Genomic DNA, 18,364 nt, shown 5'->3' with positions numbered 1-18,364 from the left:
TAGAGATGAGGTCTCGCCAAGTTGCCCAGCTAGGTCTCGAACTCGTGGGCTCAGGCAATCCACTCACCTCAGCCTCCCAAAGGTGCGGGATTACAGGCTGAGCCACCGAGCCCGGCTAAGACACAGTTTTTAAAAGGCTTTAACCTACTTTAGAAACAATTGCTTCATTAGGACTTAACATTTGCTGCCCTCTTGGCAAATCAAAATATACCTGAGTAGGTGGTGCAGGTTTTTTCCCCTCCAGTAATAAAGAAGATATTTTAAATAGTCATGTTTCAGTTAATGAAGGGGATATGTTTTGAGAAATGTGTCCTAAGGAGATTTTGTTAGTTGGTATAGACTACTGTACACCAGCTGTATGGTATGTAACCTATTTCTTTAAACACGTTGGTATATACTGAATAGGCAGTTGTAACACAGTGGTAAGTATTTGTATATTTAAACATAGAAAAGGTACAGTAAAAATATATAAAAAATAGAAAATGATGTTCTTGTATAAGGCACTTATGTGAGTGGAGCTTGCAGGACTGGAAGTTTCTCTGTGTGTGTCAGTAAGTGAGTGGTGAGTGAATGTGAAGGTCTAGAACCTCACTGTATACTACTGTAGACTTCATAAACACTGTACACTTAGGCTATACGAAATTTAATAATTTTTTCTCGAGTTGGAGTCTCACTCTTCAAGCAGGCTGGAGTTCAGTGGCAAACCTCAGCCTTCTAAGTAGCCAGAACTACAGGTGCATGCAACCACATCCAGCTAACTTTTTGATTTATTGTAGAGATGAGGTCTTGCTAAATTGCCCAGGCTGGTTTGAACCCATGGATTCAGGCAGTCCTCTCACCTCAGCCTCCCAAGGTGATGGAATTACAGGCTTGAGCCACCTCGCCCCGCCCATGTTGTCTTTTTAAAGTAGTAAATTAGCTATTTTCTATGCATAGCATATAATTTGGCTACTGTTTCTTTTGGTCAGTCTAAACTTTACTGGGGGCAAATTTGAAAGTGATACATTTCTCTAACAAGAGGATCTAGTTTTAAAGTTTAATACTATAACATACACACAAATATACACACACTTGACTGTGTCAAATTTTAAGTAAACTGAACAAACAGCTAACAGTTTTTGTTTTTAAACCAGGGTTTGGGTTGAGATAAGCAAGTAAATAACAAATATCTTAAAGTTTCCTAGTTTGTCATTTTAAGTGTTGGCTGCAGATTGTTGTGAAGACCCTTCCTAATCTTTGGCTAAGAATGTATACCAACTAGTGCTCATTTTTCAAACTACCTCTAGTTCTGTAGATGGTTGTGTTCTGTAATTCTTTTGTTGCTATGGTGGATTGACTGTTCTCCTAAAAAAGTTATATTAGCTAGCATGTAAGGTCAGCTGAATTGACTTCCTGTTTATTTTTTCAAGTAAAATATACATGGAAATAGATGTACATTATATATAATATTTGTGGAAATAGATAAAGCTTTTTTAATATGTGGAAATAGGCTTTAAGACTCTTGACTGTGACTCATGCCTTTTTCACTTTTCTAGGTCTCTTTTCAAAGACATTTAAAAAGCAGAGCATTTCTAAGAAAAAAATGCCACCTGAAAGATACCTGAGAGGCATCAGGAATCACTGCTTCTCTAGTGGGTCTCCATTCTGTACTTGCGCTTGAGGACTTGAGATTTTTCTTTTTCTTCCTCCATGTCTTTGACTTGGTGGTTTGCTCAAGTGTGAAGCCCGTGTGTGAGGAGTAGAAGGGCTCCCCAGCTGGACCTGTACATAGGGTGTGGTTTCAGGGATCCATGTGATGGGTATGTTAGTTCTTGCAGTTTCCTTTTTGAGCATGTCAATTACCTTCTTCAAGCCTCAACATTTGGTGTAAAGTAGGTATATGATATCATTTAGGTGGTACACTGGGATTCAGTAACCCAGAGTCACATAGTGAGAACACAATTTCTTTTTCCATATTTTTAAAAAAAAATCCTTCTGATTATATAAGTGGAAAGGTAGTATTTTGGATCTATTTTGTATAACACTTTTCAGTATTTGCCAATCTTTTTTTTTTTTTTTTTAACAGGGAAAGCAAACTTCATGCAGAATACCTTTAGTAGGCAACAGTACTTAGCTAGAATTTAATAACATTGTATTATTTCTCTGTTGTCTTCTTTTAATAGCAAGTGACACAGCCTTTTTATTTTTAAATTTATTTATTTATTTGAGTGAGGTCTCACTCTTTTTTTTGAGGTCTCACTCTTTTGACCAGGCTAGAGTGCAGTGGTGCAATCATAGCTCATCACAACCGCCATCTCCTGGGCTCAGACATTCCTTCCGCCTCCGCCTCTGGAATAGCTGGGACTATAGGCACATACCATCATACCCAGCTAACTTTTTGATTTTTTTTATAGAGATGAGGTTTTACTATGTTGCCTAGGCTAGTCTAAAACTCCTGAGCTCAAGCAATCATCCTGCCTTGGTCTCCTAAGGATTTCAGGCGTGAGCCACTGTTTCTGGCAAATTTTTAATTTTCTTCTTTTAAACTGCAAGTAGTTTTAAGTGCTAGGGGTAACCCAAGGAAGCAGCTGTTGGGAAGTTGGAGAGGTGAGACAGGTAAGGCTGGAAAGCTAGTAAAGTAAATCACCACTGTGGGCAATGGGAGCTTAATGGCAGCAGGAACTTTGGGAGCCAGAGTTATCTTACCTGAGAGCATACCTTTAAAATATATTTAGAATCTGGGGGGTGGGAAAAGAAAAAAATATATATATATATTTAGAATTTGACCTCTTTTTATTAACTTCGTTGTTAACACCTGGCCTCAACCCCCATCAATTTACAGCCTCCTAAAAGTTTACGCTAACACAGCTGTTGGAATTACCCATATAAACAAGTCACTTATCTGCTCAAAACCCTTCAGATGGTCCCTAAGTCTTTACAGTAAGGACCAGTGTGATCTGGTTTCCTCCTGCCCTGTGTGTGTGTGTGTGTGTGTGTGTGTGTGTGTGTGTGTGTGTGTGTGTGTAGGCATATTATGTGCACACAATCCTTTGTGTCTTTAGCCTTACTTCAAGTCAAAACACTCCTCTCCATTCCCTTCATTGTGTGCTATTGATTCATTTGTAAATTAGATTCATTTGTCACAGTTTGAGTCCATCTTTACCACTACAGTGTGGTTGAGTTTTTAAAAAATTTGCATACAGTAAATTCACTTTATAGTGTTCAGTTCTGTTGGTTTTGACAGATCATGAAGTGGTGTATCCATTACCACGATTTCATGGGAAACAGTTCATTGCCCTAAAAATTCCCTCATAAGCCGGGCTCGGTGTCTCAGCCTGTAATCCCGTGCCTTTGGGAGACTGAGGTGAGTGGATTGCCTGAGCCCGCGGGTTCGAGATCCGCCTGGGCAGCGAGACCTCATCTCTACAATAAATCAAAAATCAGCCGGGTGTGGTAGCGTGCGCCTGTAATTCTGGCTACTTGGAAGGCTGAGGTGGAAGGATTGCCAGAGCCCAGCGGGTCGAGGCTGCGGTGGCCGGGAGCGGCCACTGCACTCCAGGCTGGTCGACGGAGTGAGACTCCAACTCAAAAAAAAAAAAAAAAAATTCCCTCATGCTATATACCTTTATAGATAATCCTTCTGTCTGTCTTGTGCTGGTCTATTTTCTTCTCTGTCGTTTTGCCTTTATTAGTGTCATATAAGAGACTTTTACAATATGTAGCCCTTTGGATCTGGCTTCTTTCACTTAGCAAAATGTGTTTAAGGTTATGCCATGTTGTTTTGTGAACATTCTTCAGTAGTTCATTCCTCAAGTATCCTTTAAAATAAATATGAGTGAAAACAAAAGTGAATTGACTTAAAGAACATATTGAATAAAAATGATATAGGTGGTACATACATTAAAAAAAATCTCGAACCTAAATGTCTAAGGTTTGGAAATCAGTAATGTGATAGAAAGATGCTGGGAAGACTTTGCTTTAACAGGTACCTCAGTCAATAATTAACCATGTGTTCTTGCAGAAATCACCCACTCTTCTCCCCAGTTTCTGGTAAACAGTGAAAAATACCTGATGTAGTAGTTGTTAGTCCTGTCTCCTGAGATAACTGTGGTTCATAAGAAATGGGGTATTGATAGGTTCTTTGGGTAGCTCTTTTTTATTGTTAGCATTTCAGTGCTGTGAAACAGCCATCACCCCTGGATTTTAATGCTGTTAGGACCAGCTGTTTGAAATGTTTTATGGAAACTATAGTGAGAGAGTAAGAACCTGTTAGCAGACATGAAGTAAGCCTTCGGGGTAAGTCAGTTTCCTTACTTTTTTGTTGTTGTTGGACTTATCTAGTTTAAGATCTTAAAAACTTGAGTTAGAGCTTTAGCAGTGTCTGAGGTGCTGGTGGTACTGTAAATCTCAGCAAGTTTTCTAGCAACCTCTTGTGACTATAGCATTTGGACCTTATTCCTCATAGTTCTGTCCTTAGGTAGATTTTCGTAGGGATATCTACAAAGATTGATTGTTGGTGTTCACAGTTTCCTGAATCATTCTTGTGGTTCACTGATAGAGCATTTTGTCATATTATTGACTGTGTATCTGAAGGTTGGAGCATATTTGAGATGCTCCCCTCCTGACAGATGCTTACAGCAAACCTGGAAGGAAACCAGTGATTATTGCTTGCTTTGTTATTTTTAAGATGGATGATTTATAGTGATTCCTTTTAAACTCATGATTAATGGCTGCTTAACATCCCTGACCAGGTTACCTTTTTTATAAAATTGAAATAGGATAGTTGGGTGATACAGTGTCAATGTAAGATCAGAAGAGTAAGTGAAAGGAATTTGAGAGTGTGGAATTCCTATGATTTGTGTGTACTTCACACATGGCGCATAGTAATATTTATTTTACTTTTCATTTTTAGTAATGAATGTTATAACTATTGAAGATTATAAGAGCACATACTGGCCAAAATTGGATGGTGCCATAGATCAACTTTTAACCCAGAGTCCTGGTGACTATATCCCCATATCTTATGAACAGATATACAGGTAAGTCAGTATTGAATTTGCCTGGGTTCAAAAGGGTATATTGAGGTTCAGGACAACTTGAACTATGCAGCACGCAAGAGGTAATAACATATAATACGTAAGATAAGGCTCTGTGAGTATTTATGTATTCCACACTTATGGATTAGAGATTTGATTATACCTTTTGATTCAAAAGTGGTTTTCAAATCAAGGTAGAGTAAACCACACTCTATTAGACTTCCTCCCACTTCAGCTTGCCACCTCCACCATATGTAATGCTGACACTCCGTCTGTGAAAAAAATAAGAATGACTGCAGTATCTGGGAGAAAATACGTATTTTCAGTCTCACATGGAGACTTTAGTTTAATCTGTTGATATTCATAGGCACACAATTCTAACTCTCCTTGATTGTTTTGTTTCCCAGTTCTTAGTAAACGGAAGCAGCAAATTAGGAACTGGGGCGGGATATGAGGTCAGCAAAGTTAAAGGAGGAGGAAGTGACAACTGTTGTCTCCACAACTGATATACTAAGAGGTTGTATTACAAACATTTTCATGAATTAGAAACTTTCTCTCTACTAATTATGACTCTCTCCCTTATTCTGACATTCATTAAAAAAAAAAAAAGCGAGAGAGAACCTGGTTTACAAGTAGTTAACACATTCAGACCCTAGGTTGTCACCTAATACTAGATTATCTAGTACTGATTAAATGCCTAATAGACTACTCACAATAGATTATTTTTAACTGATGGCACTAGCTTCTCTTCTGATCACTGATTGGGGTAGGTTGAATTTCTATTTAAAAGTTGTGGTTAGTCACTTTTTTAAGGTATGAATCAGTGGTGGCTGTATATTAAAAGTGCTTTAACCTTAGACTGAGTTAAATGCTTCATTATTAACTTGGTTTTTGTGGGTTTTTTGTTTCCCCCTTACAGTTGTGTGTATAAATGTGTATGCCAGCAGCACTCGGAACAGATGTATAGTGATCTGATTAAAAAGATAACTAATCACTTAGAGAGAGTCTCGAAGGAGCTGCAGGTAAAGAATTGATTATATTGATTTTAACTTCCTTGGGTTTTTTTTGACTGATTGGAATTAGCTGTCTAATATACATTTGGAAGTTTGTAGGTTTCATTATGATATGTTTATAAATATTTTCTAGATGAATGTTGGCTAAATTATCATAAATGACATAAATTGTGGACATTTTTAGATTTAATATATTTCAGACCCTAACTGATTTTGTTTATTACCATGTCAACATTAAAATTTTTAAAATTTTATTTTAAAGATTTGGGGTACAATTTAGATTTAGGTATACAAGTGGTCATCATACAGGTAAAGTTTGGGCCTCCCTTTGGTCCCCACTTCACCTGGTTTGAGATCAGGTACCCTTATTGATGTTATGTGCCCAGCATTTTCTTTTACTTAAACCTTATTTTTCTCTGTTATGTCAATATTTGGTGACTATATAATTTTAAAATACATGTGTTTTAAAATTTTTAGGGGACTTGCATTGTTTTTGAGAAGTAGTTTGCTTACTAGTTTATAGTACTTGCCAATACAAACAACTGAAGTCAGCACTTTATTTTAGAAGTGGTATCATCCCACTTCTAAAATCTGGGGCAGTTTGCAGAAAATGTTCTGTTTAAGGGAGCACTTGGCTTGATCTCCACTCCCCTCTTCCTCACCTCAGTAAAGCTTCTAGTGCTTTAAGGTTAAGTGCTATTTTTATGCCAGGGTCACAATCCATTTTAATTTTCATGTAGAAGTAACATGATGTCTACAAAAGTAACTCAGCAATAGATTGCTAGGATCTATACCACAATTAGGAAGTATCCCAACAGTTTTGAACTAACCATAGTTTCTAGCAAGTGTTGGAGTGTGTTTTGGGCTTGGATATTATTCCTCATGTACCTTGTGGTCTGAAGTATCTTAGTCTTTTTTAGCCCAAACAGTTGTTGTACTAAGTAGCTTTTTTTCTTTTTCTTTTTAAAAATTATAGTCAGAGCTATGTTTTATCGTAGTCAAATGTGTGCTTTTCATGTTGTTAGTGTAAATTGTTTTCTTCATCTTTTTATCACTAAATATAAAATCTTGATTCATTTGACAGATCTGTTTGGTGTCTAGGCATTGTATGTAAATTGTAGATGAAACCCAAGATCTGTGCCTTATAGCTTTGAATGATTTGCTTTTTAATTCTTGACTCTGATGGCTCCCTAAATTCTTACCAGAATTCAATTTATTACCAAACTCTGTTTACTTCCAGTCTCTCTCTGGTCTCTGTTCACTTCTGTTCACTTGCCAGTATCCTAGTCAAGGTTGCCGTTGTTTCTCAAGTGTTTTACTAAAATGCTCATCTCAGCTGGTTGCTCTGCCTTAACTTTATTGATGTATCTTAATGTATTTGACCAGTTTTTGATTGAAGAATATTTAGCTTGCTTCCAATCTTTGGGTGTTGCTAATAGTGCTGAAGTGAATAATCAGTTTTGTAAGTAATGTCATTTACTAAGTCTATATTGTGGTTTGCAAAGGTTGTATCAAGTTGTCCTCTCACCGGTTATATATATATTAGAGTGTTTATTTTCCTCACCCTACTAATACAGCCTATTAAGAAACTAACTAATTTTTATTTTTGTATTAATATAGGAATGATTCTTATTAAGAATTGAAACACAGGTAAGGGGCTAGTATTTTTAAAAGGGATAATATATGATATAAAACTAGGGAATTTATTTTTAGAATCAATACATGTCCCACTTTGAGTTTTATCAGTATAGTCCTATAAAAAATAATTGCTTCAAAATTATTCCTCTTATAAGATTATAAGGTTTGCAAACCATTATGAAATAGCAAGGTGAACGGATTAAAAACATGGGTACCTGGGGCTCTGTTCTCAACTCTACCACTTAGCAGCTGTTTGTGTGCCTCTTGATTAAACATGCTAATATATATCATCTTGTAACTTGTCTTGTCATTGAAACAAATATCTATAGTTCCCTGACTCTAAGTAGTAAGATATTTTTTTCTCTGCTTCCTGCCTGGCAAATTCTTCATTCTTTTCTCAGGCTTAAACTCATTTGTGTCCCTCTCTGTAAAGCCTTCCTGGAACTCCCACACTTCTCTCAAAGTAGAACAGAGCAGACTGTTGGCATTTCTTCTTTTGTGGACCTATAGCATCTCAGCAGTAACAACTCCATGAGGGCAATGATTGTGTTATTTCTGTTTTCATGTATAACTACTTCACAGGCCCTTCCTTAAGGGTAGGGACTCTGTCTTGTTTGCCTTTCTATCCTTTGTGGCTGGCATTACAGGTCAGCAAATGTTTATTGAGTGAATATGGAGTAACTAAATATGACCTATATCAATGGAAGGAGTAGAGTAATCAGCCTCATATTATCATTAATCTTTATGCTCTTTAGACTCATAGACATTTTCTCAATTTGTTCAGTATTACAAATATGTGATCTGGTGTAATCTCTGTTTTATGGAAACTTTAAGATGGTTTTTATGGGAGACAGAACACGAGCATATACCAGGCTTCATGAACCAGACATGTTTTATTTGAGTGGAGCATTTTGTTTGCAGTTCTAGTTTTTGTAATGAAATGTTGTTGTTATGAACCAAGAGTGTGGGGTGAGTTGCATTTGGCAGATAATCAGAAATTTAGTGTTGGAGTTGATAAATCAGTGAGTTGGATGTACAGCCTCTGTCTGTCAAGGGCATCTTAAAATAACTGCGAGTTTGTGTAGTTTATATGTCAGAATGACTTATTTATCTTTATCCAAGGGTGTATCCTGTTGGGGAGACTGAAGAATATATGAAATAATGTTCAGGGTTCTCCAGTTATTTTTGGTGTTAACTTAAAACCTAGAGAATACTGTTTTTGGAGATTTTACAAGATTGAAATTTGTTGAACTTAAGTTTTTTTATATGGCAGCATAATCTAACTTACTAGCTACTTTTAAAAGAAATGACTTTTTAAAATTTTGGAAATAATGCCTTTTTCCCTTCAGTAACTTTAAAAAGTTTTTTTGTTGTTGTTGAATGAAATCATCTAACAGATAGCTAAACCCACTTAGTATTCTCCTTTCTATTGTATGTCACTGCATGAGTATCTATATTTTTTAACTTATTGCTGGGTTGTTTGAAACTATGAGTATATTTTACCTTAATTTTTTTAGCAATTCTCCCTATCCTCATTAACTGTTCTCTTTTTAAAGTATTATAATTAAATTCCATTCATTTTTCCATATCTCCAAAGTCTCAAAATGTGAATTTCCAATTTTGATTTACCAATGAATGGAAACAGATGACTATAGAGAGTAAACTGGTTTACCAGTTTAGTAAATGTGAGTTTGGAAAGTTCTGTTGAAACTTTTAGAAATTTCCATGGTTTTGGTGGGGGCTTAGACCAGGGTCTCCAATTGCCTATTAAACTTGGATTTCTTCTTATAGATCCCTCATATTGATGTCTAAACCTAAATTCCTCTTCACCCAAATCAATTTCTTTCTGAGGCTTGAGATTTCATATTTGTCTTTGACTCCTTTTTCTCTCTTGTCTCTTATTTCCAGGTGACCGTCAAGATTGATGGAATACTATAACATCTCTTGTTTCTGTCCTCTTTCACTTTCAGTACTGTCATCTTTTTCTGTGTTTTTATTTGCTCATACCTGCACTAATGGAGTGTTGTCTTAATTAGTTTGCCTTTCTCTAGTCTCTTTGGACTGAATAATCTTCTAAAAACCCTAATTTGATGGACATACTGTCTTATTCAGAAATCTAAAAACTTCTAGGCTGGGTGCTGTGGCTCACGTCTGTAATCCCAGCACTTCGGGAGGCTGAGGTGAGAGGATTGCCAGAGCCCGTGGGTTCGAGACCAGCCCGGGCAACATGGCGAGATCTCATCTCTACAATAAATAAAAAATTAGCTGGACGTGGTGGCATGTGCCTGCAGTTCCAACTACTTGAAAGGCTGAGGTGGAAGGATTGCCTGAGCCCAGCAGGTCGAGGCTATGCCATTGCACTCTAGCCTTGGCGGCAGACTGAGACTATGACTCAAAAAACACAGCAACAGACTTTTTGTTGCCTTCCTTAATTAGCACAGTTGATTTTTTTGGTCAGGAAAAAAAACTGAGCTTGTTGTTAGCAGGGTTCCTAGTGGGAAATGCGATACAACTTAGCATTTACCTATCCATGTATACAAGGCACTGTTATATACAATAGTGGGCATATAACTGATAAGACTAGATAATTTGGACTGTCCTCCTGTTGAGAACGATTTCAAGCACTAGACCAAGGAACTAGCAAAAATGTAAAAAATTATAGGGCCAGGATATGGGAGAAGAAAGAAACTCAGAGAGGGGAACCTCACATTTGAGCCATTTGTTTACTAGTGCCACCTGTTTATTCTGGAAGAGGAGGATAGTGAACTGAGAAATTTAATAAAGCTTTGATACACTTATGAGGTTAGGGGGATAAAATTGGAGTATAAAGTTCATTAAACTTGAAGGATCACATCTCAAGAATAGTAAAACTAACAAAATAATAGACTAGCCTTCGTATCTGAAGCCTGATTCCTTATTGGATTAAGATGGCCTGGATTTGGCTGGGCTTGGTGGCTCAACCTGTAATCCCAGCACTTTGGGAGGCCGAGGTGAGAGGATTGCCTGAGCCCGTGGGTTCGAGACCCGCCCGGACAACTTGGCGAGACCTCGTCTGTACAATAAATCAAAAATTAGCCGGACGTGGTAGCGCGCGCCTGTAGTTCCAACTACTCGGAAGGCTGAGGCAGGAGGATCACCGGAGCCCAGCAGGTCGAGGCTGCGGTGGCCGGGAGCGGCCACTGCACTCCAGTCTAGGCGACAGAGTGAGACTCCAACTCAAAAAAACCCCCAAAAACAAAAACAACAAAAAAAGATGGCCTGGATTTGCTAAAACCTCTGCCTTAAGTTTACCACAAGCAAAAGTAAGTTTCTATGGAGAAAGATGACATTATCATAGGCATCAAATTGTTTCCATAATTTTTTATAGACAATATTTGTCATTACAGTTAGAAATAACTAGTCATAGATGAGGTGATCATAAAATCAGGAGAAATGGTGAAATACATTTTAGATAAGAATTGAAAGTGTTGCCAGTAATTTCTCACTTTAAAGAAATAATGAAGAATGTTTCTTCAGATAGAAAATGTTCTTAAATGAAAACTTGGAGATTCAGGTAGAAATGAAGAACAGAAAAGATAAATATGAGGGAGGACCCCCAAAATCTGGCATTTATTTATAAAAAATTGTATATTTATTCTACATGTTTAGATTTCAGTCACCTTCAGATTATTCTCTGTTTGATGAAATACACCTATGGAGATGCTTTTTCCATTGCTCATAGCAGTTTTTGAACTTGTCTGTTTTGATGCCTTTTAGTGCTTCTTCCATTTTTTTGTTTCACTTCCTCTGCATCAGCAAAATGTTTCCTTTTGAGGACTTTTTCTTTTGTAAGTTGGAGTTTATTAGAAGATAGGAAAACTCTCAGTAGTGAGAGGGGACCTGAAAGTGGGTTGCCTGAGGACTTTTTTAATCTGGGGAAACAAAAAGTTGCTTGGGGTGAGATCGGGTGAATAAAGAGGGTGGGCCACAGGTGACATGCTGTTTTTAGTCAAAAACTGCTGAATACTCAGTGTGGTGTGGGCAGGTATGTTTGTAAATCACCTGTCATGAAATGGACAAACACGTTGAAAGAATCTCTAAAAAAAAAAAAATTCACTGTTGCTGAATGCAGCCCCTCACAACAACGCTAGCTGGTATACTGATGCTGATGGGTTCCTAGAACACTTAACTAGCAGGGAAAGCCAGCACTACAAGGGGCCTGCCCTCCAATAGATAACTCTGGGTGTTTTGGGGTCCCTTCTCATATGTGAGTATTAGATCAACAGTAATGGTAATGTAGGGTATAAAAATATATATAGTCAAGACTCAAGACAGTAACGTGGTGAAAGGGAGTACATTGATCGAACATGTTCTAAGGCCCTTGCATTGTGTAGGAAATGGTAAAGCACTAATTTATTTTAGACTATAAGGCAAAGATGCAGCCTGGATTAAGATAACCACTAAATGAATAGTAAAAGAAAGTGTAATCAATAAGCTATAGGAGGGAGAAAATGGAATAATTTAAAAATAATCAAGGAAGTCAAGAAATAATAGAAAAGGTACAGAGAATAGATGGGACAAACAGAAAACAAATGGTAGGATAATAAGTTTGAACTTCAGCATATCTACTATTATATGAAGTGTTAAAGATGTAAGTGCTGCAGTAAAAAAAAAGGAAAACAGTTATCAGACCGGATGAAATTCTACAATATTGCTAACAAGAGCTACACCTAAAATATTAAGAATACAAAAAAATTGAAAGCAAATGATGGAAAAAGTTATATTATGGAAATGTTAGCCAAAAGGAAGATAATATAGCTATATCAGTATCATAAAAAATAGATTCAGGCTGGGCATGGTGGCTTAAGCCTGTAATCCCAGCACTTTTTTGAGGCCAAGATGAGAGGATTGCCAGAGCCCAGGGGTTCAAGACGAGACTAGGCAACTTGGTGAGACCTCGTGTCTACAATACAAGAAATTTTTTTTTTTTTAACGTTTGTAGTTCTGGCTACTTGAAAGGCTGAGGCAGAAGGATTGCCTGAGCTCAGCAGGTTGATGCTGGGATGGCTGTGAGCGTGCCACTGTACTCCAACTTTGACAACGGAGTGAGACTGCGACTCAAAAAAAAAGTAGATTCAGAGCAAGAAGTATTATTGGATATAAAGAGAACTTTTTATTGAAACAAAAGGTTCGGGTACTAGGAAGATAACAATTCTGAATTTGTATATTCCTAATAACATAGCCACAAACATTAACAAACGCAAAAGGAGAAACAAATAAATTCACAGTCATGTCTCTTGGTAACTGAATAAGCAGAAGAAAACAATTAAAAAACAGTAGAGATATAGACATTTTGAACAATAATAAACTTGACTTAATTAGAACTCAGCACTCATTAATTGCAGAAACATATTTTTTTCAAATAAACCCAGGTTGTCTACAGAAATGACTACATATGCTGCTCATAGAGTATGTTCTTTGACTTACAATAGGATTAAATTAGATGTCAGTAGCAAAAGTAACTAAAATCTCTATATGATTGAAACTGTAAAAATATACTTTCAAAAACCCATGTGTGAGAGAGGAAATTATAGTGGAAATAAACACATTTTGCTTATTAAATAAGCACCGAATGGTGCTTATACAACCTATCAAGCCTTTTGGGTTTAAGCCAAAGTTTTTTTTTTTTTTTTAGGGAAATTTGAAGCCCTAAAATGTATGTATTGGAAAATAATAGTTTGAAAATCAGTGACTTTAGCATTTATTTCAAAATTAGAAAAAGCAACATATGAAACTCAAAGGATTAAATCATAATTTCTGCTAAGTAGACTAATGGAACAATAAGAACTATTCAGGGAACTATGGTGCCAAGCAGTACAAGGAAAGTGCTGTGTAAGAGCAGAAGTGTCATGATCACACCCAGGTAGAGGAATAAAAATGAAGGCATCATTCACAGTGGATATATCATGAAGAATGGGGAGGTGTTTGGAGAAGATGGGTTTTGGTATAAGAGTACTTCATGAGCAAAGGCTGGAAGAGGTTTGGGATATACTCAGGTAATAAGGAATGGTCTTATGAAGATCAATTGTAAGACATTTCAGGGGGTTTGGGAGGAGTTAAGAGTAAAAAGGCATATAGAAGCCAGATTGTAGAAGCCTTTAAATGCCAGAAGTTGCACCTTAGAAGATTAATGTGGAAAGAGAATATAAGATGGTTTGGAGTAGGAAAGAAAGGTGTAGGGAATTGGTGATTATAGTAGACTAGGTGAATTACAGGTCCATAGTTCTTTATCTGCAATTCTAAGATTAAAAAAATTTGATGTTAGAGCTGCGATCAGTGGCTCAGCCTGTAATCACTTGCCTTTGGGAGGCTGAGGTGAGTGGATTGCCTGAGCCCGCGGGTTCGAGACCCGTCTGGGCAGCGAGACCGCATGTCTACAATAAATAAAAAAAAAAAAAAAAGCAGCCGGGCGTGGTATGCATGCCTGTAATTCCGGCTACTAGGAAGGCTGAGGCAGAAGGATCACCGGAGCCCAGCAGGTGAGGCTGCGGTGGCTGGGAGCGGCCACCGCACTCCAGTCTGGGCGATCAAGTGAGACTCCAACTCAAAAAAACCCAAAAACCAAAAAACTTATGAGTTAGTAAAACTTGATCTAAACTCTTCTGAGGAACTTAAGGGGAACATGCATTTATTTTCTTGCAGAAGTATCAGTGTGTTGTCCCAGTTCCTACTGGATATTTTGCATAATATGTGGTATTTATGTCATAATACTTTCTAAATCTGGCCCCTAGCCATCTTGGGTAAGAAATTGTGGGCCCTTAGCCGGGCTCGGTGGCTCAGCCTGTAGTCCCGCGCCTTGGGAGGCTGAGGTGAGTGGATTGCCTGAGTCCGTGGGTTTGAGACCCGCCTGGGCAACTTGGCGAGACCTCATTTCTACAGTAAATCAGAAAAATTAGCCAGGTATGGTAGCGTGCACCTGTAGTTCCTGCTACTTTGAAGGCTGAGGCAGAAGGACCGCTGGACCCCAGCAGGTCGAGGCTGCGGTGACCGGAAGCGGCCACTGCACTCCAGCCTGGGCGACAGAGTGAGACTCCAACTCAAAAAAAAAAAAAAATTGTGGGCCCATTGGTAATGAAAAGGAGGAGGAAGTGTCTGGGGATGCATTGCTAAAGTCAGAGAAACATTGTAAGGGTTAGTAATTTACTGTGTAATTTCCATATTCGGAAGAGAGTTAGGATGAGAAGTCTCAAAGTTCATTTTGGTTTCATAAAAATGTTAGGAGTTTAATAGAGGGGACTTGAGGTAGGAAGAGAGTGATAATGATTTTAGAATGTTCAGTTTAACATTTAGTGTTCATGTGCCAAGCAGTGTGCTAGATGCTACGGTTATAGGATAATTAAGATACATGTTTATTCTTTAGCACTTCTTTTTTTTTTTTGAGTTGGAGTCTCACTCTGTCGCCCAGACTGGAGTGCAGTGGCCGCTCCCGGCCACCGCAGCCTCGACCTGCTGGGCTCTGGCGATACTTCCGCCTCAGCCTTCCACGTAGCTGGAACTACAGGGATGCGCTACCACGCCTGGCTAGTTTTGTTTTTTTTTTGATTTATTATAGAGATGACGTCTCACCAAGTTGCCTAGGCGGGTCTCGAACCCGCGGGCTCAGGCAATCCACTCACCTCAGCCTCCCAAGGCGCGGGATTACAGGCTGAGCCACCGAGCCCGGCTCTTTAGCACTTTTTAGGGGTAAGGTATACTGATAATTTTAATATACTGGGATGTGATAATAGGATAGGATAGGGATATAAAATGAGTTAAAAGTCTTGCTAACTTTCCACCTTGTGAAATAGCTCAGATTTACCTCTGCCATCTCTCTAGTTTAAATTCTCATTGGTACTTGCTTGAACAATAGAAAATGATTTCTAGTTTATATCTTGGCCCTGCATCTTCTTCTAATCCATTTTGTTTATGGTTCTCAGAATTATCATGTCACCCACTTTCTTAGCCTTTTGACTCTCCGTTTATTCAAAGAGCAAAAATAATATTTTTAAACCAAGATTTAAAGACTCTTTGCACTCTGAACTCAGTAATATAGTGCAACTATATATATATAGTTATATATATATATACACACAAAGATGAAAAGACATAGCTTTTCTAAATTAAATATATTTATGATTTTAGAATGTTCAGAAGTATCAGTGTGTTGTCCCAGTTCCTACTGGATATTTATTAATAAAATATAAATTAAATATATTTAATTAATAAAATATAAATTAAATATATTTAATTTAGAAAAGCTATGTCTTTTCATCTTTGTGTCTTTTCTCATTTGGTTTCTTTTACCACTACTTTTGATGCTAATTTTTCAGGTCAGCCTTGGCTTCAGGAGTGTCAGCTCAATGGGTCAGCCAGCCAAGTCCCAGAGAGGGTTGTGGAGGGGCTGGTAAGCCTAGCCCCACAAGTGTCAGCTCTAATGGGCCTGCAAGCCAAGCCCTGAGTGTTGTGATGGGGAGGGAGGGCTGGCAAGCCTAGTCCCCAGGGTGTTGGCTCTAACGGGCTGGCAAGCCAAACTCTGAGAGTGTTGCTGGTTTGGTGGGCTGGCAAACCTAGCCCCCTGGGTGCCTCAGCTTTGGAGTCTTGCCTTCCTCCGGCAGCTCTTCTGGTTCAGTTGGCACTGTCGGCTGGCAAGCCAGCTTTTGAGGTGCGTGACTTTTCGACTCCAGTGATATTCTGCAGCTCTTCAGGTTGCAGCTCTTCGGGGTCAAAGTTCTTCGTCTCATGCCCAGGAAGAATGAGGGACATGGACAGCCGGAAAATGAGAAAGCAGGATTTATTAAGGACAGAAAAGCTCCCACAGCTGGAGGGGGCTCGAAGGGGTTGCCCATCTGGGACCCAAAACCTGGCGCTTGTATAGCCCTAAGTCCAAGCCGATTGGCTAACACTGGCAGTGAGCTGTTGCTGTTCTGATTGGTTGCTTTTCAATCCCAGCAGTGAGGACTTTAGCTCTAGCTTGAGAGGCTTGCAGGGAGTTTGTTTACCAACACTGAGCCTGAGAGGCCTGCCAGGAGTTCACTACATTGTTACCAGAGGACTCTCCTGTCTGTCTGCCTAGCCTTTCTCTAGCTATCTCCTGTCTCACTTTCGTCCCCTCCCTTTCTGCAAGAAGGGCATTCTATTTGTCTGTTAGGATTTGCTCAGCTTTTAATTTCACTATTTTGGGCAGGCTTAATTAATCAAGTTTTTTTTCCTTTGCTTCTGTGAGAGCACTTTATGTTGCTGCTGTACTCCTCAGTTTAGCACTTTGGTGTATATTTAGTTACCAGTTAGAAATATCTCTTTGGCAACATTGTAAGCTTCTTAAAGGCAAGGATCCTGATTTAAGAACCTTGGTTTCTTTTGGCCTATTGTAGTCTTTAAGTGAAGCACTCATTAGTTGAATGTGATAGTCAATAGTACTATTGACCAGGTGATTCCAATTCTCTTTTCTTCTGCACACATGGTTGGATTGGACTTCTCTATCCCACTGAAATTAGACTTGGGTAAGTGACTTGATTTGGCTCATGAATTAAGAGTGAAGCTGAAATATTTATATATGGTGAAGTGAAGCCTTTGAAATTGGTTTTGCAATTTTTCATGTTTCCCTTTTCCTGCCAGTGTTACCTGGATTCTAGAGGATAACATGGAACAGATTCTCAGGACTGGTTTTTCACATGAGTGAGAAAGAAGCTTTGCTATATAGTTTTTCCCAATTTTAAAATCCATCGTTTTTATTGAGATATAATTCACATATCCTTTTAGAATGTACACAATCCTGGGACACAGAGTGTGGCCTAAAGGCAGTCGCCCCCTTGTCCGATAATGCACTGCACATTCGTCAGGAACCTGGTGCTAAACCATTTGTAGACGACCTGCTTCTGGGTCGGGGTTTCATAAGTAGCAGAGCAGCTCCCTTGCTACGATCTATTGAAAGTCAGCCCTGGACACAAGGGTTTGTAAATAAATAAATAAAAATGAAATCTATGCAAATCAGTGGGTTTTTTTAGGAGTCACAAAGATATGCACCCATTACCATCAATTTCAGGACATCTTAGTCACCCCTCAAAGAAACCTAGTACTCTTAGCAGTCACTCTGTATTCTCTCCTCCTTCAGACCCTGGCAACCACTAATTTGCTTTCTGTCTTTTATATATTTGTGTATTTTCCCATACTGGATATTTCTTCTTCCTCTTCTTTTTTTTTTTTTTTGGCTCTTATTTTGTCACTCAGACTACGGGTGGCAGCCTTGACCTCCTGGGCTCAGGTGATCCTTCATCCTCAGCTGCCTGAGTAGCTGCGCCTACAGGCTTGTACCACACACCTGGCTAATTATTTTGATATTTTTTGTAGAGACGAGATCTCACTATGTTGCATAGGCTGATCTCCAACTTCTGAGCCCAAGCAATCTTCCTGCTTTGGCCTCCCAAAGTGTTGGATGTGAGCCACGTTCATACAAAGGGAATCTGTGGCCTTTTGTGTCTGACTTAATTAACTTAGCATAATATTTTCAGGTTCATTAATAATTCCCAATTAATATTTCATTCCTTTTTAGTGACTGAATAATTCATTTTGTGACTACACCATATTTGTTTATTCAAGCTTTGTTTTATTTATTTATTTATTGAGTTGCAGTCTCACTCTCGCCCAGACTGGAGTGCAGTGGCCACTCCCAGCCACTGCAGC

At 38.5% G+C, this 18,364-nt stretch overlaps 1 protein-coding gene across 1 annotated transcript in view; it reads left to right on the top strand.

The window, feature by feature from the left end:
* Nucleotides 1-18,364, top strand: part of CACUL1 (CDK2 associated cullin domain 1) — a gene marked incomplete at its 3' end in the record, with an annotated part of 66,335 nt that overhangs the window by 20,282 nt on the left and 27,689 nt on the right. The window contains exons 2-3 of the mRNA XM_008073264.2: nucleotides 4,892-5,018; nucleotides 5,935-6,037. Of these exons, the coding sequence (XP_008071455.1) occupies nucleotides 4,892-5,018; nucleotides 5,935-6,037 (230 nt within the window). The remainder of the gene's footprint in view (nucleotides 1-4,891; nucleotides 5,019-5,934; nucleotides 6,038-18,364) is intronic.

Source organism: Carlito syrichta, unplaced genomic scaffold (genome assembly GCF_000164805.1).
Source record: "Carlito syrichta isolate Samal-C Ts95f unplaced genomic scaffold, Tarsius_syrichta-2.0.1 Scaffold315801, whole genome shotgun sequence".
Taxonomy (NCBI): domain Eukaryota; kingdom Metazoa; phylum Chordata; class Mammalia; order Primates; family Tarsiidae; genus Carlito; species Carlito syrichta.
This window is presented reverse-complemented; position numbering and strand designations above follow the sequence as displayed.